Source organism: Heliconius melpomene, chromosome 12 (assembly GCF_056956725.1).
Source record: "Heliconius melpomene rosina isolate 202511_hmr_F chromosome 12, ASM5695672v1, whole genome shotgun sequence".
NCBI classification, from domain to species: domain Eukaryota; kingdom Metazoa; phylum Arthropoda; class Insecta; order Lepidoptera; family Nymphalidae; genus Heliconius; species Heliconius melpomene.
The window spans coordinates 14,807,827-14,834,518 of record NC_140400.1 but is presented as its reverse complement, the minus strand read 5'-3'; the positions used below and the strand labels follow the sequence as shown (position 1 = coordinate 14,834,518).

Genomic DNA, 26,692 nt, shown 5'->3' with positions numbered 1-26,692 from the left:
AAACATTATATACACTTTTCATTATTATTTATTTTTTAAGGATACGATAATAATTTTAAATACACTAAAATTTAAAATTCAAATACATAGCAATAACAAAACGCAAATGCATGACGTAAGGTACAAATATAATTGGATGCGGTAGTTTTGATCGTTGTGTCAATCCAAAGTGAAGTTCGACCGCATTACAGTTCCATTTCAGTCAGAAGTCCTCTTACGAATCGGAAGGTGTCGGATAAAATTACGGTAGTAGCGCTGAGTTAAAATTAGTGCGACATTTAAAAATATTGTGTAGACCGTTCATCTGTGAGCCAATTTATTACTTGTGGTATTTTAAATAACAGGAAAAATGTTCAGCGGAATCGCAGGTGAGATGTGTATTTATTTCCCATTCGTTGATTCATTTATTTTTATATTAGAATAAATTTAAAAGTGAAAAAAAAAAAATAATTATTATAAAAGTTAAAAGAAACTGATAAATATTTGTAAATAAGGTTTGTTGGAATTTTATATATATTTTTCTGGAATGACTTCATAATTTTATTGTAGAACAGTTGATGCTTGTAGCTATTTTTACCTACTCGGTAGCTCATTGTAGTTAGCCATCATACTTTTCTACAATACATCTTACAGTATTTTCATTATTACGTATTATTTTCTTTTACTATTACTATTTCTAAGACATTTGTAGTTAGTTAAACACAAAAAGTCTGTAAATGTTAAACGCATGCGCAACTCTATTGCAACATATTTTTTGGTGTTGGGTGCTAGTCCTTTGTAATGTCCATACATTTGGTTCTATATTATTATTCTATGAATCAATTTATAATAAATAGGTTACATTTTCTTTCGAATCATCTCATCGTCGAGTCTTTTTAATGAAAAATCATGTTCTCAAATCGTTTCTTATTAATTTTCTATATTTAAAAATGAAACTGCAAAATATGGAAGAAATTCTATCATAATAATTATTCTACTCCTTACTCTAGTACTAATTAATTTTTTTATGTGTTTCATTGGTTCACATTTTATAACAGGAGAGAGAGGGAGAGAGAATACATGAATTTAATAAATAATGAGCTTCACGCTGTATCTCGCACACAGCAGGGTAGTCAGAGGGAACCTAGTGGTAAGACACTCTGTTCTCCACTTTCTGCTGAATTCTAGAGGCATTGCGTGTTGAGTGGCAGAACTCAACACTCAACAACTTCAAGAGAGAAGAAATGGAAATATAACTGGACTGAACCCACAACCGTCGCGTTACACCCTTGTCACGACTGCCCCGACTGCCCCGATAAATAACCTAAATAACCTAACAAAAATAAAACTAAAAAGAAATTAAATACTAAAGTAGTTACGAATTACGATTAACTAGTAAGGTCAGCCATAGGACGGCACTCGACCGTTCATAGTATGAGATAACAATTGTTTTGGAATTTATATCTGGCATCTGTTAATGAGTTATAAGAGCAATGGTTCATTAGCTCGTGAGTCACTCGCGCTCCCAAGATTGAGGCAAATACAATTATGTATAATTAAATCTCAAGGTAGACTCGAGAGTACCTAAATACTCACTGGTTGTTGCTAATCTTCAAGTGGTACCTCAATAATAAATAACAATATTGAATGGTTAAAGCAATTAATATTTAAGTAACTGGTTTGTTTTGTATATATTTGTTTTATCTATAATATGATACGTTTTGGAACAATGCGTGTTGGGTGACGTAACTTAATCTCGCGTTTTGTCTAGCTTGAATGGAAAAACGAAAATATTTTAAAGATAATTGTGTGGATATATTTTCTTTTCTCGACAACCTGTAGGTCAGATATTGAAGGTGCAAAAAAGCTTAGTAAATAGTATATAATGCAGATTTTTCACTCACATTACGCTGGATTTATAATTTTTTTAATGCTTTAAATTGACTTTAGTTATAAGCAATAAATATTACCGACTGGAGTAAGTAACTGAAACTTGTTAAAAAAAGTGAAACAAGGTGAAATATTTATAATCTTGAATCCTATCGGTTATTACTATAATAGTAGAGACAGCTAGTTATGTAATTGTGGGAACAATGGCATTTCCTTTAAAAGCTGCAAACAGTGTAGGTTTTCATGACATAATACTAGATGAGTATAGTTAAACTAAATAAGGTGTAGTTTGTTCTAGAAACAGATAGTTAAGTTAATTGTTTATTTAATTATGACAAGAATATAAATTTAATGACATCGATCATCGAACTAGGACATGATAATTGATATGATTTAAAATATTTTTCGTATCTTTTTTGAGTGAGAATATGTAACTGTCGAAACCATTTTTCCTCGCTTTGATAGACAAAGTGCGGCGTTAAGTTCCACAACTCAACACGTAACGTCCCGAAGTGCCAAAAACAAAAGATGAAAAAAATTAACTACTACTACTACTCTTCTTCTTCTTTGTTGTCTTCTTCATTACTGAAAGTCGTGCCCGTTCTGGTAGGTCTTGGTGGAAGAGCAAATGAGATGCCTCAATGCCTCCCTTCCCTCTGCTTGCCTTATTGCGCTAATCATGGAGAGTCCAGTAATTTCTTTGACGGCGTCGGCCTCTAGATCTTGCACCGTCTACTTTCCCAACAACAACAACAAATCGTACTACTACTACAACTACTACTAAAATCCAAATCTAAAGCCTGCGACATTTAAGGAATGCCATACCACGTAAAATCTTAAAATAATTTGAAATATACAAACTACGCAGTGGGAAACAGAATTAAGTTTACTTTGTCAAAATGGCCAGAAGCGATAAATAGCGACGAGTCACGTACTCGCTTAACATTCGAGCCAAGTTCATAAATCTGCATTATGTGTAATACTCATTTATATCCAAATATATGTATATTGTATAACTTAAGTGTGTGAAGTGGCTATAAATTGTAATTTAGTAGTGTGTACTATTGAGTATCTAAAAGAAACTCGGTAATTCTCATTCCGCTCATTTTGGAAGTTCGAATCATATTTAAAGAAAATCATAATTTAAAGAAACTTATATTTTCAGAAGAAGGTAGATCTTTTCTTCTGATAATACAAGCACTATAATATGAGACTTTTTAGACTCCATACTGAAGGAATCTGGACGACAAAATATAAAGAAAACAATATCAATTTCTAATTCATATCAAAATAATACCCCAGGAATATCATTATAATATATAAGATCATAATATCTCTGATAAAGATACCTAATATAAAGTAGAAATAACTTAATATAAAATGTCATACATGAGTACGGAACAGTGTGCGTCATTCCGCATTCGCTTGAATCGATACTTTTGTATCTTACATCACTGATATTCGCTTCCTTACAATGTGAGACATATCTTGTGTGTTGTTTTGCGGTTAATTCGTAATTGAATCGTATTTTAATGAAGGAGAACATTCATACATGTTCAATTTTATAAAGAATACTGAGCTAAAATGAATGAAACTTTTATCGGACCAAATGGCAGTTATTACGCATCGAATAAAAAAAATCACGTAAAAGAAGGTGTTAACTTAAAAATAATTAAAATGTATGTTCATTGAATACCTCTGAATATAGTAATAAAACAAATAATAGGTATACCTACTGGTGTATAAATTCAAAGCCTAGTCCTACAATGCTACTTTTAACGTTATTTTTCTACTTTCAATAGATTATAATTAAATGATGGTTCCTAAGCTATGAATCCAGTTTTAGGCAACAGTCTCGAAGCGTCGCGTATGTAGGCGTCGACGCCGCTAGTGCACCTGCACCGGAACGGAGGTCACGGTCATGTAATATGAAAATATTTATGATTCATTTATTCTATTTCTCATGGAAAAATAGCGTATAGCGTAATAAATATACGGTCAACTTTGATTCTTCTTGTAACATTGACAGTGGTGTAACCTCGAATTAGTTTCGATAATTTTTCCGTATATACAACTATTGAATATTTTTATTTAATAAGTCTATTTTAATTAGTAAATGTTAATTTTAAAATCGAAAAAAACTTAGCACAAGGAATACACAAATATAGATGAAGATAATGTCACTTTAGCACCATTAATTTAAATTATGTTTCATATTAATATGTATAATATAATATAATAATATCACGTTTCATATTAATATGAAACGTGCGAAATGATTTGCTGTCTGAAATCGAAAAAAAGATGTTGTTTTTGTATTTTATTTCGTTTGTTTTGTTTTTAATTTGGCTTAAAGTTTTCTATTAAACGTGTTTTAAAGTATTTTTTATGCTGATTAAAAATATATACTATAATACAGTTGACGACCTTTGGCATGTTGAGTGTGGACTAAAAGAAATAAAATGTGGTCGGTCACGCAAAGGTCACGAGTCGAAAGTCATGACACATTCTGCTTTTACTTTATCATAAATTATATTTTATTGCAGTAAAAATATAATTTATCACACATGTTTTAATTATAATTTAAACAAAAGTCTAAAATCGACGTTGAATTTAAAAAATATATGTATAAATAGGTACCGTAAACATAAAATTACTATAATAATTAATAGAATAAAAAATATATTTATTTATAGATAATATAAAAATAATATAGACAAATATAAAGAAAGAATACACTTTAAAAATTATACAAAATATGTTTACACCAAAACAAAAGTCTTCGCACAACTAGAACAATCAAAACAAATTCTGTAAGCACAACGGTGACATCACCAAGGTCGACGGGTAATTGTATTGTTGTCTCTCTCCCACTTACCCAATAATGGGTAACGCAAAAAGGACAACACATCGACTTGGTCCATCGTGGAATGTTGTCGGTATTCATTTTGAAACATCTTATCGGTTTCCAGACGGTTTGGGATATGAGGATTATTTTATAAATTACTGTATTATGGGCAATGTTCGAGTGAAAAAACGTTAGTTGTAGGTTCAATTCCCGCTTAAAGATGTTTTTATATAACATTTGTAAGACAAAGTAATCGAGCCACCCAACGATGTTGGGTTATCTTTCTGCTCCTATATTTCTTATATCGATACTACTTGATATTGTACACTCTACTCCTGAAAGACACATACCTATCTTCATTGAATTGTTAAACATAATCCTAAAAAATAATCGTGTTGAAAGAAACGATCAGCGTTTTTAATGTAATTGTTATGTTGTTCTTCGAAGTATTCATAGCTTGCTAAAAACAAATATAGAAATTATATTTAAATATATAGGTTCCTTACAAAAATAGAGAATTCTTCGTATAGAATACCAAATACATTTCCTTGTTTCCAGTTCTTCATTATAAGCATGATTATTGCCTACCAGTACAAATAAAGAACATGCATACCTTCGTGGTCTTTCATATCTCATTATTTTTTATGTGCACTTTATCGATAGCGACGAGTCAGTTGGAAATATGACCGCTTTGGCTTTATAATGTAAGGACAAAGCCATATAGGTACGAGAAACATTGTTCTCATTCCAACAATTATAATTTACTCAATGAAAGAATTATTAATATAAGAAAAGCTTTTATTGCTGTTTGTGTTATTAAGCTTAATAACCCGACTTGGTTGTACTATGATTTTTAACCTAGCTCTAAGCTCTTCTTTAAATTAAAATTAAACATATAAAAAAAATATTAAATAATTAATATTATTTGATTAACTAAAATTGAATGAATACTAAATGAACAGTCCAAGTAAACGATAAAACATATATTCAACAATAAGTTTAACTTAATAAAATTATTAGGAAATTTCTACAAAAATGACTTATAAATAAATATACATACTCTTATATCGTCCTAAGTACATTCTCGTCTGACTTTTGAGTTTTGACCTCTATGTAGGTATTTGTACGCAGTAGTGTTATTAAGCTGTTCGTTTATACAAATAAAATGATAACTATTATATTAATTAAAATTACAGTAATTAATCACGTGCTCATCAGCAATTTGTTGATGAGTTATATAAACTTTGAGTACTATTAATACCAACTTTAAAATAATATATTTGAAAGGAAAATGTTAATAATTAAATTGGCAATATTAATAATTTTGCAAATTAGTTATTTAATATTAATTTAGGTTTTGTACGCAGTAAAATTTCAAAACTTACCTATAATAATCTTAAGGTAAGCTTTGAAGCATGTAGTTAACGTATGCCCTACGCTTGTCCTTGGCAGGTCACTGAGGTGAAAAGTTGATGGCTCCACCTTGGTATAATACAGGCATTGCTTATTTAATATCGTTCTACCATAAATTGGTATTAGATTTGAAATGGACCCATTTATATTTTTTTTCTATAATTACGAATATAAATAATACGTAATTAGAAATAATAATAGTCAAATTATTTTTATTTAAACACCATAAATATTACACAAACTTTCGTTTTCAATAAAAAAAAAAAAAGAAACTAAATATAGATAATAAATATCCTAATGTTATTTTCGCATTTAATGTTGTCACTTTAAGTAAATGAAAAATATTGTATTATGTTGAATATAAATACAGGAAATCAAGTAAATATAAATACAGGAAATTAAATAAATATAAATACTCATACAGATATAAAACATTTAAATTCTTTATAGATGTATTAGACGCCTTGCAAAGTGCGCAGTTAAATAATACACTATAGAGACAGTTAGGTATTAGACAAAGCATTACACCGGTAGTAAATCGCTTCGAGAGTAATGACATCACAGGCATGAGGTCACCGCTTCAGCGGAAACTCTGTTGGAACGCCCACAGTTATTTTTATTGTATAATGTATATTATAAAATATTTTACACTTTAGCCAATTTTGTTTTGAGTCAGGAGAAAATTATATGCGATTAGGTTACGCATCGTCCTTTATGATTTAATAAGGTATAGACACAAGTTACTTTTTTTTTATCGTCGCGCTGTAATAACCCCGCACACAGCAGGGTAAGTAGGAAGTAGGAACCCAGTGTAAAGACACACTGTCCCCATTTTCTACCGAATTCCTTGTTTCGACACAAGAGCGAAGAAAATTGTGATATTAAATATTTCATATCCTCGAATTGGAATCCAACCCACAGCCATTTACAGTAGCACTTTCTACCCCTGCGACTGGCCTGACACGACTGACCTCGCAAATTACATTTATTATGTTATTTTGTACTTTAAATTTTGTTTAGTAATTATAATATTTTCACAAGGAATCTTACTATTATTTATTTCTAACATATTTAAGATTGTAGTTAGTTGATATACATATATTAATATAATTTTATTATCTGTACCTCCCTAGTCCCTAATTGCTCGCTAATTTAATAAGCTATTAACTTTTTATAAACATTAAATTTCTCTGTCATATTGATTAAGATAAAAAAGAAAGTATGTTAGTGTTACAGTATGTTATTATGCTACTAAACAACTTTAGGATAGAAATCTGTAGTGGCGTAAATAATTTAATCTTAATTGTGATAGATATAAAAACAAGTTATTATGAATCACAACACATGTTTTTATGGATGTTGATCTAAAAACATAAATTATTTATGTTCAAGATATATCGATTAGAACATTTTAGATTGTGGACATAAAGAAAACAAAATTAAAACGTTACATTTACAATTTTATTAAGAGAAATTATAAATAAATAAATGGAAATGTAACAATATCGATTTTCATTTAAAAATCGATATTTTCTATCGATATTTACGTCACTCATTTTACGATTATTAATAGTAATTTGCTAAGTATAATAAACTTTTTAGTACGCATATACTTACAATATATTATTAATTTTAATCTAAAACTAAACTTATATAAATATCACATAACAATATCTCCATTCACAACTAACTGTAATACAATCTGTCTGACGTATCTATCTATCTTATATGGAGAGAAACGGTTAATCCTTTCTAGCTGAGGTCTCGTGTCATTTAATATTCAACCGCGGCGCGGGATGCATTAATATGTATTAATTAATACATATATAAAATTATTACTTATTATTATAGATGATAATAAATAATAATCATTGTGATTGTAAATACGACACCATTTGTAGGTCCGATTTCCACTCGAGGAAATGAAATATTTATTTAAATCTTTATTTTCATTTCTTCGCTCTGCTTTTGAAGCATTTAGCGGCGTTGAGTTCCGCCACTCAACACGTAATATCTCTAGAATTCGGCGGAAAGTGGGGAGCGCAGTTTCTTACACCTAGGCCTTCTCTGCCTGAGGGATACACGATGATGCTGATATACTACAATTTAATAATAAATATTAATAATTTAAAAATAATAATTTAATAATAATTTAATAAATATTAAAAATAATAATTTAATAAATTAAAACTTATTAAGTATTTTGTGTAAAAATATATTCTTCATTTTTATATCTCCTACTATTCATATTGTTAAATTCAATAATAAAAAGTAAATCATTCGTTTGCGTGGCGCCATTTCGACATACCTGTCTAACTGCAACTGATTATTTAATAAGAAGATCTCTTTCTGACACTGTGATTTGTCATCTTAATCTCTTCGCACGTTATAAATTTATAAAAAAAGCAATATATTTATAAATTAAAAGTTATATTTATTTTTCATTTAATAGTGATAATTCCAATAGCTTGCTATTCATAATTTCTTTTTAAAAGTGTCAAAGTCAACAAAGGCGGATCTGAGACGTCTTCGCGTAGCGACTGCAGTCCAACGATCAATACTCGGTTTATGTTCTAGCCCCAGACATGCTGGCGCTGGTGTTCGTGATGGTATTTTGTTATACGATTTAGGTGTGCTAGGCTTTGCCAATTAGGTCAGGCGCTAACATTTCACTGTTATATAACCTTTTTTTGTTTATAGACAGATAGAATACAATATAAACGACGTTATACGGGTATACATAAAATATAATAAAGTATATCCACTTATCATTATTGAACGTCAAAATAGATAAAGCCTATATCAATAACAAACTGACATTCCGTTATTAAGTAACTTAAAAAAATAACACTAGAATAGTGCGAGAGCAATCTGTTCTAATCGTTGGACCGAAGCTATCTTAATCGATGTTATATTATATACTATTGTTTCCTTTTTTCCATTTATAACATATTTGTTATTTATCAACTAATGTTAAAACATATTTTTTTTAGTATTCTCTGAGTGACTTGGAATTTGATAATATTGACTTTCGTTTATAAGAAATCGAACTCGTAACGACGCTCACATGTACTTAATAAAGCACTTTTATTTCGCACAACATTGGCAAAGGAAACTCAATTTTTCACTTTCCACTTTAATAATAATGTCCAAATTAAAAAATCATTGCCCGAGTGAAAATAGAACCCACAACCATCGCGCTTGTAGCGGGACACATAATACAAGTAGATAAATCGTATTACTGTGTAACCTAATTATGTTCACAATTATATGAGCATATTGTACGGGCGCCATCAACAATTTCACAGTCTAGCTTCCATAGCCAGACGACCTGGCGCTGAAAGCCGTTGGGAATGTCAGCCTTAATGGAATTGGGTGTGTGTATTGATTGGTGTGCTTTGTACATTAAAAAAAATAATGCAATAAAATAACTTATTTATTACATTGTTTTGACCAGCTTTAGTCTTGGAACCTATATCAAATTATCAATCTTCAATATATTAGGTATATAATTTCGTTTCGCTTGTGTTGTCAAAATGGAATTGACATTGGTTTATAGAGAAGCCCTGCAGATCTTATGTTGTTTAATTTTAAATATTTCAATGAATTTCATTGTATGTAAAGTTACTATGATGTTTTTAATATCTCTCAGGATAGCTCCTACTTCATTATTTGTTGGCTCTTTTCTTATAATTTGTTTTAACCATCTAAAAATCTTTAGTTGTTTGGTGAATTAGCTTTAAGAAAATGCATGACAGAAATTTATCTTCTTCAGAAGTTCGACCACTTTACCCTTAGACAATATTAGTATATTTAAAAAGTACCATTGAATTACATCTCAAGGCGTATAGGTACCTACCTATAATTATGCACATACATATGCCAGTTATTAAATATAATATTTTTTTAAATCAATATCTAGGTCAGAGTTCACTGTAGTATTGCTGCAGCAGTACCTACACATAAAATATTAATTGATAATAAAAATTCTAAGCTTTCGTGTCTCTATCGCGCTATCAATAAAAATAAAAATGCATTTATTTTATAGTATCTAAAACTAGTGGTCTAATTTCGTTGTTATATAATTGGCCCGATTTAATATGAGCATTCGAACTCTATCATTTTATTATGCAAGTCAAGACGTCTTTCAGATATTTTAGTATAAGACTAAAATAAATTTCTTATTTTATCACGAGAGTAATGCGTAAGTGAGAGTATTAGAGATATAATTTTCCGGGCACTAGATTTAGAGAATGAAAATAATATCGCGCTATATCTCGCATGTGCTTTTTGGCCAGAAATCCCCACTCTCTTTCTTCTTCTTATAGTGCCTCTCCGACTAGTGAGGGTTGGCAGTCAAACTTGCATATTTAGTCCTTTCCCTGGCCAGATAAAATAGATCTACGGCGCTTTTAATTCGCGTCCATTCTTTGATGACTATCAGTCATGAATTTCTTCTAAGTTTCAAATAAAAAATACAAAATAGTAAATTTATATTGAACTACCATTAGTATGTAATTAAGCAGCTTTCACGCTGTATCCCGCGCACAGCAGGGTAGGCTAACTTGTTTGTCGTAATTAGGTATGGAAAAACTAAAAACATTTACTACGTCGATATCAAAAAGCATTAAGCATATATCAGAATTATTTAAACAGATGTTATATACATCTTCGATAATATGGAAAATGTTATCTCTGAATATATTTTTAGACTGCAAATATTTACAGACGATGGCCGAGATTATCGCTGAAGTGATGAGAAAATCTCACATATACGCTAAGCCTGAGTTTAAAAAAATATTCACGCTAGAAATTCACTATATTATATTCCATTTTATAATAATGAGGGAAAAATCTACAATTACTAGATATTGCTTATAATTTTTATTTTCGTTTTTTTCCATGTGTAAAAAAGCATCAAGCATTGCATGTTGCTTACTAGTCAGTGGAAATTAAAATGTGTTAAATATAAATATTACACTAATCGTATGCCAACCAAAATATAAAAATATAAAAAAAATATATTTAAAAATTGTGACCACCTAACCGAAGTGTGTAACATCATTATCAAAATTATCTAAATAACTTTAAAAGGATATATTATGTTTAAGTCCAAGACTATTATAAAACATAATAATCGACTCGAAAGTACCTAGAAACACGTTCCTAAATATTATACTAACTATTTATGGACAGGAAGTAAGCCGGGGTTAATGCAAGCCAAATATGTAACGATTTAGTTCGTTCAGTAAACTTCAATTACCATACTGGATTACAATAGTCTATTATAACAGTATTTAGATGCTTAGCCCTAAATTATGGAAACGGTGAATGAACTTTACTAAATTATTTAAAACAGTGAAAAAAGTTATATTTAGATTGCACTAATTATGTATATTGTATTTCTATTTATACTGTTCTTTAAAAGTGTATCAATCTACGTCTTATGGGTCAAAAGAAATTGCGTACCGTAATTTGACTTTTTGCAATTATGACATTTATAGAAAATCATTTAACAAAATCACTATATATATAGACTTTTTTGATTATCTTTTAATCGAAAATTAGGAAAGAGAGAAAGAGTTAAAACATATAGAGATTGAAAAATCTAAATATAGAAAGTCAGTATTAGCTATACTTATAAGAAATCTGACGTCAAATATATCTTAAGAATACAAAAACTATACAATTCTAAGAATCTGAATGAATTCATCCATTGTACAAACAACAATCCCGTCTAACTCTAACCGAACTCTATTTTAGATCAATTGGACCAACAGCCGAGTGTGGCACTGCCCGTGCTAATAACCTGATGTCCGCGTGACGTGCCAAAACGAACGTCCTTAGTTCATTGTTGTTTAAATATTATTAAAAAAAATCAGCTTCACGCCGTATCCCGCACACAGCAGAGTAGGCAGAGGGTTAAGACACTCCGTTCCCAACTTTCTGCCGAATTCTAGAGGCATTGCGTGTTGAGTCGCAGAACTCAACGCCGCGCTAATATAATAAATATTATTAAAATAATAAATTTAAATATTATTTTGTTGTCATATTTAGAGCAGTTTCAATTGATAATCATTGGTTTCTTGATATACTTTCACTGTTTTAACTACTTTAATTTTTTTTAAAATATACTTTATACTAACTAACTACAAGTTTTAGTCGTGGCGTCGACATGTGGGAATTTTAAATTTTAATTTGTTCGCTCTGGTGTTGAGGCAAAGCGTGTCGTTCAGTTCCGTCACTTAACACACAGTGTTTGGCGGAAAATGGCTAACAGAGTGTCTCAATACTAGTATCGCTGTTACCCGGCTACATGCGGGATAAAGCGTGAAACTGAAAAAAATAATACAAATTATTGTTGACAAAATGTGATTTCAATTAATAATCTCCTACAATTTAATTACTAGCTAAGGTCACTTATATGAATATCAAAGAATTACTTTTAATTATTAAAAAGAAATATTACATTTTAAAGTTATTCGACGATTTAAGATTAAAATTCAAAACTGTATAGTAATTTTGAAACGAAGCCTGACTTGTAGTATCTGCATGTAGAGTTAAGTTCGCTACCAGAGCCGGTTAGCGAATAGGTTGAGGTCACTGGTCCCTTCCCGTATAAGGATCTTTCGAATACTTTACTAGCATATGCCAACTTATATACGTAATATAAAGAATGTATTGGTTTTAAGTTATTTTTAAAATGAACATAATGAAAAAAGTTATAAAACTTTGAATTATACTATATTTTAAATCTACATATTCAATATCAATTGTGAGTGGTTATACATTGTCCTTTTTCCTCTTCCAGTTTACAAATATAAGTTTCTCTTAATTTACTAAACTAGATATCTGTAATGTGGACATTTTCATTTATTCTTATATAAAATGATCGCATTACAACTATATAATAGCTTTCGATATATAGGAAAAGGAAACCAGTTAACTATAGATATATTTTATAAATATAGTAATTAGTTACATACCTACATATGCTCAGCATGATTCATATTTCTAATTTCTATAGAACACATAAGTAAGGTAGCATATTTCTAAGCTCGTTGTTAACAAAAGTACACGTAATCGTAAGTAATGCACGGTATTTAAATATTTTATCATATTCATTTGTAAAATTATTCAATAATCCTTAGTAGTTTAGTTATTTTGGCATGGATTTGATATTTCATTAGAATAATTTACCATGTAGGTAGTTGGAATGTATTGAACTATAAATTATTGTTATTTATTTTAATTAAAATATATTAATTAATAATTAATTAATTTCCACGCTGTCCGATAGACAAGAACCTTGGTGAGTTCGAATCTTTTATTATTGATTTTTTTTTCTAACAGTATCCACACACATAATAATAATACACATATAAATAAGAAATGTTATTGTATTAAATATTTCCACACAAAAGGAAGATGTTTTTTGGAAATCGTTGATTCTCTGCAATATATAGGATATTGCATTTTTATATCAATATAAGAATTCTCCACTTCTGTTCTACCCCAAAGTTCGCAATCTTTGGAAGATTTCCCTTATCTAATACTAGGCATCAGATGCAATATGAAAATTTACAACTATATAAAGATATCAAGGACTCTTGAACTTTTTGTGATGTGACCAGACAGTGCCACTAGCTTATTAGTGATATTAATTCCTTTAAGAATAATTAAGGTGTGTTACACTATATGGAGTAATGGCGGTCTGGGCGCGGTTACTTTTCACAGCATTAGGTAACAATTAATTTTTATAACTTCGACCTTCCTTTAAAAAAATATATTATCCATATTTAAATAAAAAAAAAATGTAATTTTAATAAAAAATATTTTTTTCTATACAATTTTATACAGCATAGTTTGCTGTAAATATATATAAAATAATTTTCTGTAAATTATTATGCCGTTGTTAATCTTGTGTCGCGGCAGTGTGTCATAATGCAGATTCCTCATCTTTAAAGAGACCTGGTGGACTTGGGAGCATAAAATCTTTAAGATCAATACAGCCTCTAGTGGCAACGTCTTATGTAACGAATTGTCTAACCGAAATCTCTTTGCAAAACTTTGGATATGACGGCTGTAGATTCAATAGTTTGAATTATTTTCATTAAAAATTATGTAAAACATTCTTCTTAAACTGAAATTTAGTGACTTTGACATTTTGTTGAGATTTTTTTGCATTTTATATGCACATATGTATATTTTGTATAAAAAAATATTGTAAGGCATCTAATAAAAATGTGAAGGTCGTGCCTAATGCGTCTATTACGTGCTACGTAGGAATTAGTTAGTTTTATATGGGCTGTGAGTAAGCGAGCTATTACTGGCCTTACGTTACATTACAGTGATTTTAGTTACATATATATTGATAAACATCTGAATTACCAAGAAACGTTATGTTATGAAATTACTAAATGATTCATATATGTATACAGTACACATCGATTGTGGGTTCAAATCAGGGGGATTAATAATTATTTAAAATGTCTTTATTGACCGCACCGAACGGAACGTAATAGAACACGTTTTTTACTTTCCATACAGTCTTTTGCGTGATCTTCTTTTAAAAAATGTAAAATTTGATTTGTATTAATGTATAAAAATAAATACTTAGAGATATTTTGTAAAAGGTTTTAACTTTTAAGTCTAAATGAATAGTAAATTGTGTAAATAAATGTATGTTAGACCAATGCTTCGCTTTAAATTTTAAAGGCCTGACTGGCCTGGGTGGACTGGTCTAACCGCAAAGCAACTTGAAGGTCAGAAGAGACTACTTTAACATGAAACGAACTAAAATTGGAAAAGCGGTTTAAATGAAATATAATTATACACTAGTAGAGCAATTACAAAGTATAGAAATTGATAGTTTAGAAGTAGACGCCATTGTGGTGTATTGATTGATTACCTTTTGATGATATATTCTAATTATTTTTATTTTCCCATTTGAAGAGGTAAAACGCAGCGTTGGGTTACGTTACTAAGCGTACTTTTGCGCATTAATATTCTAAAGTGAGAAAAACGACCACGATTCGTACTATAAATAAGTAATTGTATTCATATTTGTTACATAAATTTCCAATTAACAGGCGCGTTCCGAAGCATCGGCGAGAAGACTGCATCCCTCTTCGATAGGAAGAAGAAGGATGCCGAGCAACTCGCCGCTGAGAAAGTATCTGAGGCTGCCCACGTTGTAGAAGACCAGGTGAAAAAAGCGGGTGAATTGGTCAGCGGGGCGGAGAAAACTGCGGCAGATGCTGCTAATTCTGGTAAATAAATAAAGCCTACTACTATTACAAATGTTAAAGTTTGTCGTTGTGCATGTATTATTGTTTAACTTTAGATTAACAAAAAGCAGAAAAAATAAGTGTTCTCTGCAAGTTTACTCTGTATTTATCGGAATTTACTGCCCCAATAGTTTTAAAAAAACTAAATGGCTTTAGACATGTGGTTAGTTTCAATATTATATTTTCTGAAATTAATTTCAAATATAAATAGTTAGTATGTAAATGAAAATACTTAATAAAATTATACGAAGTTGCTTATAACCTTGAATAAGGGTCACGATCAATAGTGCTAACTAAGTATAAAATATGTAAAACTACAGCAGCCCAGTTTATTTTCCCAGGCCGTATTTAAATATTGATGTAATCGCTTAGTCAATTATATATATACATTTAAAATATGTCTATCTACTTAGTCTCTGCTTAAGCTGTGAATTATATGTAGTTATGTTTTATATAAAAAAAAAATAATTTATTATTTTTTCTAGAGTATATTAATTGTGAGAAAATGATCGAAGTAAAGATATAAGTACTTACAGTAGTGTAATATGTAATACAGTCGTATATGTACCTACCTATAAAAGTAGACACGAATGAAATATATAATTATCAGCTTCAATACAAACCAATAAAGAAGTTAATTAATAAGTCAACAACCTCCATTAGCATTAAATGTAAAATATAAAATTTCCATGAAATATTCGATTAATACGATGACCCTAAACTGGGGCATGTGATTACACAAACACCTATAACATTAACCTAGAAAAATATTTGTTTCATAAATATGTTGAATGAGGCCTTAGTATCGCACTAGTGGCACTAGGCATTAGTTTCGGTCGTGAGTTCGATTCCCACTCGGAGGAATAATTTAATATTTTCCTTTCCTCGTTCTAGTAACTAAATAAACAAAATTCAAATATTATTGTCTAGATAGATTCTCATTTTAAATCATAGATCATAGACATACATCATTCTATTCTGATTTTAAATCATAGAGTTACACATGTAGATAGGTACCTAATATTTTTTACACTTTACAGCTTCCAACGCCAAGCATTCAGCAATCGACGCGTTGGACAAGGAATTGGCGAAGGTATCAGTTGCTGCAGGAAAAGCTGAAGATGCTGCCAACAAGGCCGTTGCAGATGGCAAGAAAGTCGTCGACACAACTAAAGGTAAGTGAGATATATGTATGGAAAATTGGTATATTTTTTTTAGATTTCGCTAAGTAAGTAAATCTGAAAAAGATCTGTAGCCATATTTTAATTGTTTTCTGGTCATTATGTTTTAATTTTCTTTTATTTATTAATTTCTTGATTTCATCACTTTTCGGCTTTTATATGTTGATTTTTAAGCTATGTTTAATTTTGTTTTCCTTTTCTTTTCGTTCTATGTAGATACTATTGCTACAACAGTAGATAATACGAAAAAGGCCGCGGAATCTGCAATTAACACAGCTAAAGGTAAGGAGTGTTTTAACTCTGCACATGATGATAATGAGTATGATTGCACTTACGTGTATGAGTGCACCTTCTTAGTAAACTTGGATGGTAATCTGGAATCGGATTTAATTTTACTAAATTCTGCATGTTCCACTGGTTTGGTAATTAGTTAAGACATATACAGTATTTTTGATGCAAATATTTTCATATTAAATATTTCTTTATTTATATATAAATATAAATACATTATTAAACGTAGAAATAAGTACTGTAGATAAAACTCGCAAATCAGCTAGCTAGCTTAAAGATGTCTCCAATTTATCATATTTAGATTCTCTAGCGAGTATTGTAGATTTTACACAAAAGAAGGCTCAATTCGCTTTTGAAGGAGACAAATCTTACTACCGGTTATATTTATAAATAGTCAATTATTTATCTTTTTCTATCTTTTTTTAATCGTTATTTTAGATTCATTAGCATCTTCAGTCCAAAGTACTGTCGATTCTACTCAAAAAACTGCACAATCGGCTTTAGCAGCCAGTAAAGATTATGCTGCCTCCGCTAAAGGTACCTTTGTTTAAAAGTATAATATCTAATTAAAGTTAGGTTTTATTTTATATAAAATATTAAATATTACCATTATTTTAGATTCAGTTTCAAGTACTTTACAAAGCACTTTAGATGCTTCAAAAACATCAGCATCGTCTGCTTTCGATGCTAGCAAACAATACGCTTCAAGTGCAAAAGGTAGTTTCATCACGCCTTTTTCTTTTTTGTTTTATTGAAAGACATTGAATCGTTTTGTTATTATTTTCCTTGTATAATTGTAGATGCTATAGCCAGCACTATTCAAAGCACAGTCGACACAACACAAAAAACAGCGTATTCAGCGCTAGACACTGGAAAATCCTATACGGCATCTGCTAAAGGTATTCTACGAAGATTTTGATAATCTTTATTTTCATTTCTCTGTTAGTTGGTATATTTGAAATTTTCCCAAAAAAATAAACAATTATTATAGATGTATTTGCTCTTTGTAATAATTTTAAACTTACCACTATTTTATTATTTACTATCGTTTATATTAGCTTAGCAAGTTCAATAGATATTGTACAAAAATCAGCACAGTCTGTATTAGACTCTAGCAAATTATACGCTGCCAGTGCCAAAGGTATAGACTATAACCATCATATATTCTATTAAAAATAAGAAAATAACAAACACATAGAAAAATAAAGGTATCAATTATATTATCTTTTAGATACAGTTGCAAATACAGTACAAAGTTCAATAGACAGTACACAAAAAACAGCACAATCTGCTTTAGAAACAGGAAAATCATACGCCGCTTCTGCTAAAGGTATAAATAATAGTAGCCAAATTAAATTTATTATCATTTCGAAATATGAAAACTTGATAATGTTCTCAAAAATACTTACACTGTAAATATTATTTTGTAGATTCAATCGCAAGTACAATTCAAAGTACTGTAGATAGCACTCAAAAGACAGCTCAATCTGTAGTTGATAGTGGCAAAACATACGCATCCAATGCTAAAGGTAATTGTTATTTCAATATTCTTAACGAAATTTAATATTATTTTCATCTTAAATTTATTATGAAAATGGACAATTGAAACATTATTGTAATAATCACTATGAAATAATAATGTGATAGTAAAATTCATGATAATTTGATAGATATTGTAGCGGAAAACGTAAATAAAACTATTGAGGGATCTAAGAATATTGCCAATTCAGCAGCTGATACAACAAAGACGTATGTGGATAGCGCTAAAGGTAGACCAAAAGGAGACACACTTTGTGTTATTTGTTGTGTTGCATTAATTTAAATCCTGTGCTAAACCTGTGATGTATATATATTATTGTAAATAAATTAATCTCATTTAAACTTATCGTGTGAACCTCATTATTATTCATCCATTTATACATGTAGTTTCATCAACATGTTTTGCTTTAATAGACTTATTAATATTTGTTATTTGTGTTGCCTATTAACAAATTTAGATTCAGCACAAAACACATTGCAATCGGCATTGGATTTTTCAAAGAGCTATGCGTTTTCTGCTTTCGATGTTGGAAAATCTTACTTAGATAGTGCTAAAGGTTAGACTAAAAGCTTATGTTTGGTTAGCTTTGTTTGATTTACATATTTTTATAGTTTTTGGATATTATTTCATATATTATATGAAATTTGTAGATACAGTAGCGAGCACAGTAGATAGTACAAAAAAAGCTGCTCAAAGCACAATTGATACTGGAAAGTCGTATGTGGAATCTGCTAAAGGTAAAAACAATAGATAAACAAGCTTCCTTGATATTTCTTTATTTATATTTTTATTATTTCTATTTTCGATATATTTTGCTTGTAGATACAGTTCAAAGCACATTACAAAGTACGGTAGATAGCACTAAAAATGCAGCTTATTCTGCAGCTGAAAAAGGAAAAGGTTACGTTGATACTGCCAAAGGTAATAAATATATCACAGTCGCTCTTTTTGGGTATCAATATTTTTTTGCATTTTTGTTACGCTAAAGAAACAAATCAATTAAATAGAAAAGTACCAAGGTAAAACTATAATTGTAGATACAGTAGCGAGCACCGTACAAACTACAGTAGATAGCACTAAAAACGTAGCCGCAACCGCATTTGATAAAGGAACTACTTTAATTGGAGGTGTTAAAGGTATATTGTTTATTATTCAAAATTTATATTAATAAAAGAATGTTCTTATATATTTTTTTATACAAGTTTAATATTTACGTATTTCAGTATCTACGTACATATTCATTTCTTAGTAAGCTCTTCCATTTCATTTATTTATAGATACTGTAGCAGGCACTGTTCACACTACTGTAGATACCACTAAAAATGTAGCTGCATCAGCAGTAGATAAGGGTGCATCTCTAGTAGGCGCCGCTAAAGGTATATTAAGGATATATTACGAAACAAAAACATACAGCTTTATCTTTTTTATCTTTATTATCACATTTATGGTATATTTCCATTTGTAGACACTGTAGCAAGCACAGTAGAAACTGCAAAAAACGTGGCATCTTCAGCCGTTGATAAAGGTTTAGCTGCTGTCGGTACCGCCAAAGGTATTGCAAAACGATTCGTTGTAGAATTAATATGCTATACATCAAGATATCATATTTTTTCTAATGCTTGTAGAAACAGTAGCGAGCACTGTGCAATCCACCGTCGATACCACTAAAGATGTAGCCGCGTCAGCTGTTGATAAGGGAGCATCATTTGTAGGCACTGCTAAGGGTAAAATTCACTTAATAATACAGACGTTTAATATGACCGTAGTATTTTAAATCATATTCAATATTATGAATTAATCCGTAGATACTTTAGTGGGTACGGTAGATACAACCAAAAATGTAGCTGCATCAGTTGTAGATAAAGGTGTTGCCACCGTCGGTAGTGCTAAAGGTACAGTTACTTTATATAAATAAAATATTGTTTTATTATACATAGAATAATTGGTAATTTATTTTCATTAGAATCAGTCGCGAGTACTGTACAGGCCACTGTAGATACCACTAAAAATGTGGCGGCATGCGCTGTTGATAAAGGCGCGTCACTCGTAGAAGCTGCTAAAGGTAGAATGCAATTTAGCTTTGATCACTTACTCTCAACTTTTTAGTTATGTACAAAAAAATATAATAAAATAGATGAGATTTATTCCTCTCAGAGGAATGAATATATTTACAATTAAACGTTTCAGCCTGGTTAAAATAATATTTAAATATTTGAAATGCTTATAATAATATGTAAAGTATTTATATTTCCATTATTATATTCTTCAATTAATTTTGTAGGCACTGTCGCTAGTACAATAGACACAACAAAAAATGTTGCTTCCTCAGCAGTAGATAAAGGCTTTTCATTAGTTGGTTCTGCTAAAGGTATAATTGTCACTATCTTTTGTTTTTAATAACATTTGTTATACATATTTATATATATACAAATACATAAAGCTATATATAAATTACTTCGTATTTCGCTTGTAGAGTCCGTTTCAAGCACTGTAGATAGTACAAAAAATGTAGCGGCATCTGCAGTAGATAAGGGTGCATCTTTCTTAGGAGCTGCTAAAGGTACTTAAATATTGAGATCGACTTTATATTGTATTTTATTTTGGCTGGCCCTGTTTTGATTAGGCTTTCTTATTGTAGATTCCGTATCTAACACAGTTCAAAGCACTGTAGAGTCTACCAAGAGTGTAGCGGGTTCAATATACGATAACAGTGCTTCACTAGTATCAGGCGCAAAAGGTATCCGTAGTTTTTTTGTTTTTGTGATTAATTACGCTGTGAATTTCTTTTTTCGTTTATTTTTTTATTTTTTAATTTATATATTTTGTTAATTACAAGATTTTTATTGTATATATGCTTTATATATAAGTAAACTTTTGCATGTATTGCACCTAAGCTAATCACTTTTCTTACTCTATTGTTTTTAAACAATTTTATAGATATAAGTTCTTCGGTGGATGCTGACGTTACTAATACTAAATCCTTCTATGATAGAACCAAAGGTAACCTTTCGCTTGTAAAGCCTCTTTTTTGCTTGTGTGACGGTTTTTATATGTTTATAATTTTGACAGAGAGGTAAGTACATTACTTTATATGTATTATGTTAGAAAAACCTTTAATAGTTACAAATTCTCTTTTTAATTTTTTATTATTTTTTGTTTTTGTTTTGTTGGCCAGCCCGTTTTTTATAATTATATAAAACCTATATTATACAATTTATTAATTATAGATGTGATCGTAAACAAGTTTGACGAAGCTAAGTCCGCCATTGTTAACGTAGAGAAAACCGCTGAAGTCTCAACGGGTATTTGTGTTTGGATTGAAATGGCTTTTATTAAAACTGTTTTACTTAACATCTTTTTACTTACAAGGCGTCGTGGTGAAGCGGCATAGCGTATTGTAAACGTCACGGTTGTGGGTTCGATTCCTATGCGGGTGATGAATTATTTTCATATCTTTGCTCTGGTAAGAACTTAACAAAACAAAGTGATTTGAGTGTCCGCCATTTTACAAGCAATGTCTTGAAATTTCGGCGGAAAGGGGGAAACGGAATGTCTTAACACTAGGTTCTCCTACCCTACCATATATGGGATATAATTAAAATTTGACTTAGATGGGAATAGGATCCAAGATTTTTGACTCAACAATCTGTTCTATTAATATTGTTACCTAATAATTATGTTTTCAATTTTTAAAGTGTGACAAGTGGAAAACCATTTTAAATTATCATAAAACTACTTTTAATCATGTTATTTGACCGACCGTGACCAACTGATATTAAATTTAAAATAGACTCGACTAGAAATTTTCCATTGATAATTCTTCGTTGTTAATATGTATAACTATACCTACCTATGACCATTTATATTGTCGCTTAAATTAAAAAAAAAAATACAGTCGAATTGATAACCTCCTTTCTTACAGAAGTCGTTTAAAAATAAGCCTTTTTCCTCATCTTATTATATTGTTCCATTCATTTTAAACGTTATTTTACAAAAAAAAATACTTGGTTTATGGTACTAATATTAAAAAATAATTTAATTACATTCCTAAATATAAAATTAAAAAAATAATAAAAATATAATTTATAGCAACATTAACCTACTTTGCTTTCGTTATTTGAATAAATGTGTGAATTTTATCGTTTATATTAACAACATAAACAAACTTTCAAATACAAATTTGATTTGCATAATTCCTAGGCTTCGATTTACATAGTGAAATTAAAAATTATTTGTGTTTAAATAATAACAAAACTTATTATAATAAATTATTTATTTATTAATAAAATAAATTCCGTTTTGACAGATACGATCTACGCGACAGTAGATAATACAAAGAAGACAGCTGAAGAGGCAAAGGCTCAAGCGTTGAAGGCCGCTGAAGACGCTAAAGAGAAGGCCCGAGTCGCCGCTGAAGCTGCTAAGGAGGAGGCTAAGAAGGCTGCCAGTAAGTAATTGTGGTTTTTACGCTCGGGAAAATAGGTTTTATAAGTTTCAAGTAATAAAAATCTCTGTATTAGATTTAGATGCGATTTCCTTTGTTTGAAAGCTGGTTCATCGAGATTTGTAAAGTAAAGTAAAAAATAGTAATCTTTTATTGTACATTTTTTTATTTATGTTCCAAAATATTTAATTAATATTGCTCGATAAATTAAATATTTAGTTTAGAATAACATTGGCGTTGAGTAAATAACGTCCTAATAAAATAAACAGTATACAAATATGATTGGAATTCAACATGTATCGTACAAACAAATAATCTGTGGCCTTCTGTGCCATTTAGAGAACTAAATAAAAACAAACACGAGTTTGGCATTACAAATATAAAATCTATTAACATTTTTTCAACGATTATTGTACTTTAGAACTAATATAACCAATAGGTAAGGGCTCGAGCTAGCTATTGTCTAAGTAATTGTGAAAATGAAGACTTGAGCGATTTATGTTCAAACCATATTTAATTTAATAATGTTTGTTTCTTTTTTGTCAAACCGTTTGATCACAAAGCTGTGTTTTATATTTTACACGTACATTTTTACATTTACAATAAATATAATGTTTGCAAAGGCCGAGATCTAGTAGCACTAAAACAGATTGTAGGTGCCACAAAACAAATTATTATAAATAAATTATTTGTCTCATAATAATTAGGAAAAACCTGTAATCCACGCACAGTTCTTGAAGTATTATTTGGGGGAAAATATAGGTTTAGGTACATACAATCGTATCTAAATCGAGAAATTATAAATGTTTTGATCGCTTCTTTATACTAAGCACTTAAGCAGTGTAATTCAATAGATTATTTTCAAAATTAAAAAAAAGTTATTTATGTGTTTTTTAAACGTGTATTTACATACACGTTAGTACTTACTACACTACCCTTGTTAGTAGTTCAAAACAGCAATAAAAGATACTTGCAATTTTTCACTTTCAAAACTTTACCTTGAGACCGTCGAAATGTATTCTTCCGAAGATTTTTAAAATTTCGCATAATACATATTATACTTACTTAAATTTTTGCAACAATAATTTCTAAAAAAAACATAATCTATATCCAAAAATATGAATATTTCCAGACGCCGCCGTAGAAGAATCAAAGAAGGCAGCTGAAAAAGCAGCAGCCGACGCCAGCAACGCCGTCCACAGCACCGTCGACAACACGCTCAAGAGGGTGGAGGACGCGGCCGACCAGGGACTCAAGAATGCTGGACAGGTCGTCGACGCTAAGATCAAGGATGCGGATAAGTTTTTGAGCGAGAAACGCGATGCGGTGAGAAATATATTATCTATATATCACTGACTGAGGTAAGACGTGCGTCTTACCACAGCTGTAACCGCTGATGGTAGAAACGTCAAATTTGGACAGATGTTTCCTTTAGTAATCTGGACATCCACTAAGAAGGGATTTTGAAAAATTTTAACCCTAAAGGGGTGAAATAGGGGTTCAAAGTTTGTATGGAAAAAAATTAAATCGGCACCGATTTTTATAAAATTTGAAATTTAGATTTTTAAAAGTATTTAATTGAACAGTGTTTCATTGTTTTCTAGAATTCTCCCCCTAAGGGTGCAAATAAGGGGTTGTAAGTTTGTATAGATTTTTTTTTAAATCGGCACCTATTTTTATAAAAATTGAAATTCAGACTCTTAAAAGTATTTAATTGAAAACATGTTTCATGGTTTTCTAGAATTCTTCCCCTAAGGGTGCAAATATGGGGTTGAAAGTTTGTATGGAAAAATCATTAAATCGCCACCGATTTTTATGAAATTTGAAATTTAGACTCTTAAAAATATTTCATTGAACACATGTTTCCTGGTTTATTAGAATTCGCCCATAATTACGCAAGCAAAGCTGCGCGCGTCCGCTAGTCTAATTATAAAAACACTAAGACATGTCTCTACAACATATTATATATTTCGAATATTTTGTAAATGTTGTTTTTTTTGTTTTTTTGTTTCACCATATATTCCGTATATAACAAAGGTAGAAAGAACCTGATTTAAAGACATTCTATTCCCCGCACAATATTACGCTTTTAAGTGATGGAACTTAAGGCCGGGCTTTGTCTTGGAAATGGTGCAATGATTGCACCGATTGGACATCGACCTCACAACCGTCGCGCTTATCGTCAGACACTGTTCCATTGCGCCACGACAATACTATATTAAAATATACTTTTTTCTTTCAGTTGGTTTCAAACTTCTCTCACGCAGCTCACGACGGCGCTGAGGGAGCTGCCGGGCTTCTTAGCAAGGGCCTTGCTGCCTTCCCTAAGTAAACCTTCAGTCATTACCGCAAATTGGAAAACCTCCAATCATCAATACAGAATAGCTTATTTTTAGTATTCAACAGAAAATGGTCAAAATAAAATATCGACGATTTTTTTTATTTAAGTGTGTTTCGTATAAAATATAAGTTTCCCAATTCGTTCATAATCTTGCACAATTTTTTTATTTTTATTTAAGTTTTAGCTAACGTCTACTACGTTTTTGTTGTTAAGTCACAAAAAAAATCATTTTACTCGTTTCATTATTGTATTGTAAATAATAAGTTATGTTTAAGATATTTGTTGTATTGGATTGTATTGCATTTGTTGTGCATTTCGGACATGCTTGGCGTAAACCGTCCATTTAGTCTTTGACCTTTGACAAGAAAACATTTGTTAAGAGACACTTTTAAATTATTTATAGATACTATTACAAAATAAAATAAATAAAGAAGATACTTATTTATAATTCAAAGTATTTTTTATATATAAAATAAATGTTTCATTGTAGATTTGAATGTTTATTAAAAAGAATAACATAAGATTTTAAATTATTTATTTTAAAAATGTCTCTGAATAGAAGCTTTCGACTGCAAAAATTCTTGGAAATAATGTGTGATCAATGCGAATAGAATAAGGCCATCAGATAAAACTGCTTCGCAGTATATTTTATATACAACTTTATGCAGATTATATATAAATATATAATTACATGGAAATATATACAAAATATTCATCTAATTTTGTTATTGTATGGAGATAAATTTATGTAGCGTACATGCCAGTTTGTAAGCTTATTTTAACTTTGTCGCTGTTATTTGTTGATAAAATATTATTTAAAATATATTGCCTTACTTATATTTTATTGTAAATTATCATCATGTATATTATTTTATAAATGCATTACCATCTTAAATGTGTTTTATTTTTATCGTGACAATATTACTCCTAAAGTAAATAACTGACTATCTGACTATAATTGTTTGGTAAAAAAGTTTGTAATTACATATATCTATATGGATCATACTATAAATACTTATGTAACTAGAGACATAATTTGCAGTGGCGTAGCTAGGGTATTTGCTGCCTGGTGCGGCCTAGGGGACTTGATGCCCCTTTCCTTTTGATGCCCGGTGCGACCGCACCGCTCGCACCCCCCTAGCTACGCCACTGATAATTTGGCGTCTTATTCTGCATAATACATGAAATACATATTATTCCGTGAAGATTTCAAATGACTAAAAATACTTAAGACATAAGAAATAATTATTCTTACTCCTATTTATTAATTTTATTTTATATTATAATAGAACTATAAGTTGATGATGTAATACAATACATACAATACTTATTAGGAGTAAAATAGTAGGTATATTACTAAACGTTCGATAAAAGTTACCTAACCTTGGATTCAAATCGATTTCAACGTGTATAAAGTATTTTTTTATTCTCTGTATAATATTATAGTCTACGCTATATGGCCATATATAATATTT

General features: G+C 30.0%; 1 protein-coding gene across 10 annotated transcripts; it reads left to right on the top strand.

The window, feature by feature from the left end:
• The first annotated feature begins 152 nt into the window (after positions 1–152).
• LOC146534105 (uncharacterized) lies at positions 153–26,112 on the top strand. 10 transcript variants are annotated; one of them, XM_085194554.1, is made up of 28 exons: positions 153–368; positions 13,431–13,442; positions 15,223–15,402; positions 16,461–16,595; positions 16,818–16,883; positions 17,331–17,429; positions 17,511–17,609; positions 17,693–17,791; positions 18,124–18,222; positions 18,323–18,421; positions 18,563–18,661; positions 18,890–18,988; positions 19,083–19,169; positions 19,255–19,353; positions 19,470–19,568; positions 19,710–19,808; positions 19,898–19,984; positions 20,058–20,156; positions 20,238–20,324; positions 20,396–20,494; positions 20,714–20,800; positions 20,906–20,992; positions 21,071–21,169; positions 21,370–21,432; positions 21,660–21,734; positions 22,739–22,879; positions 24,009–24,202; positions 25,119–26,112. In XM_085194554.1, exons 1-28 carry the CDS (start codon positions 350–352, stop codon positions 25,206–25,208), a joined length of 2,697 nt encoding a protein of 898 aa, XP_085050680.1. In that variant the 5' UTR covers positions 153–349; the 3' UTR covers positions 25,209–26,112. The 10 variants fall into 10 exon arrangements, with proteins under 10 accessions (XP_085050680.1, XP_085050685.1, XP_085050682.1 ...); XM_085194559.1 differs by lacking the exon at positions 18,124–18,222; XM_085194556.1 differs by lacking the exon at positions 18,563–18,661.
• Positions 26,113–26,692: the final 580 nt, after the last annotated feature.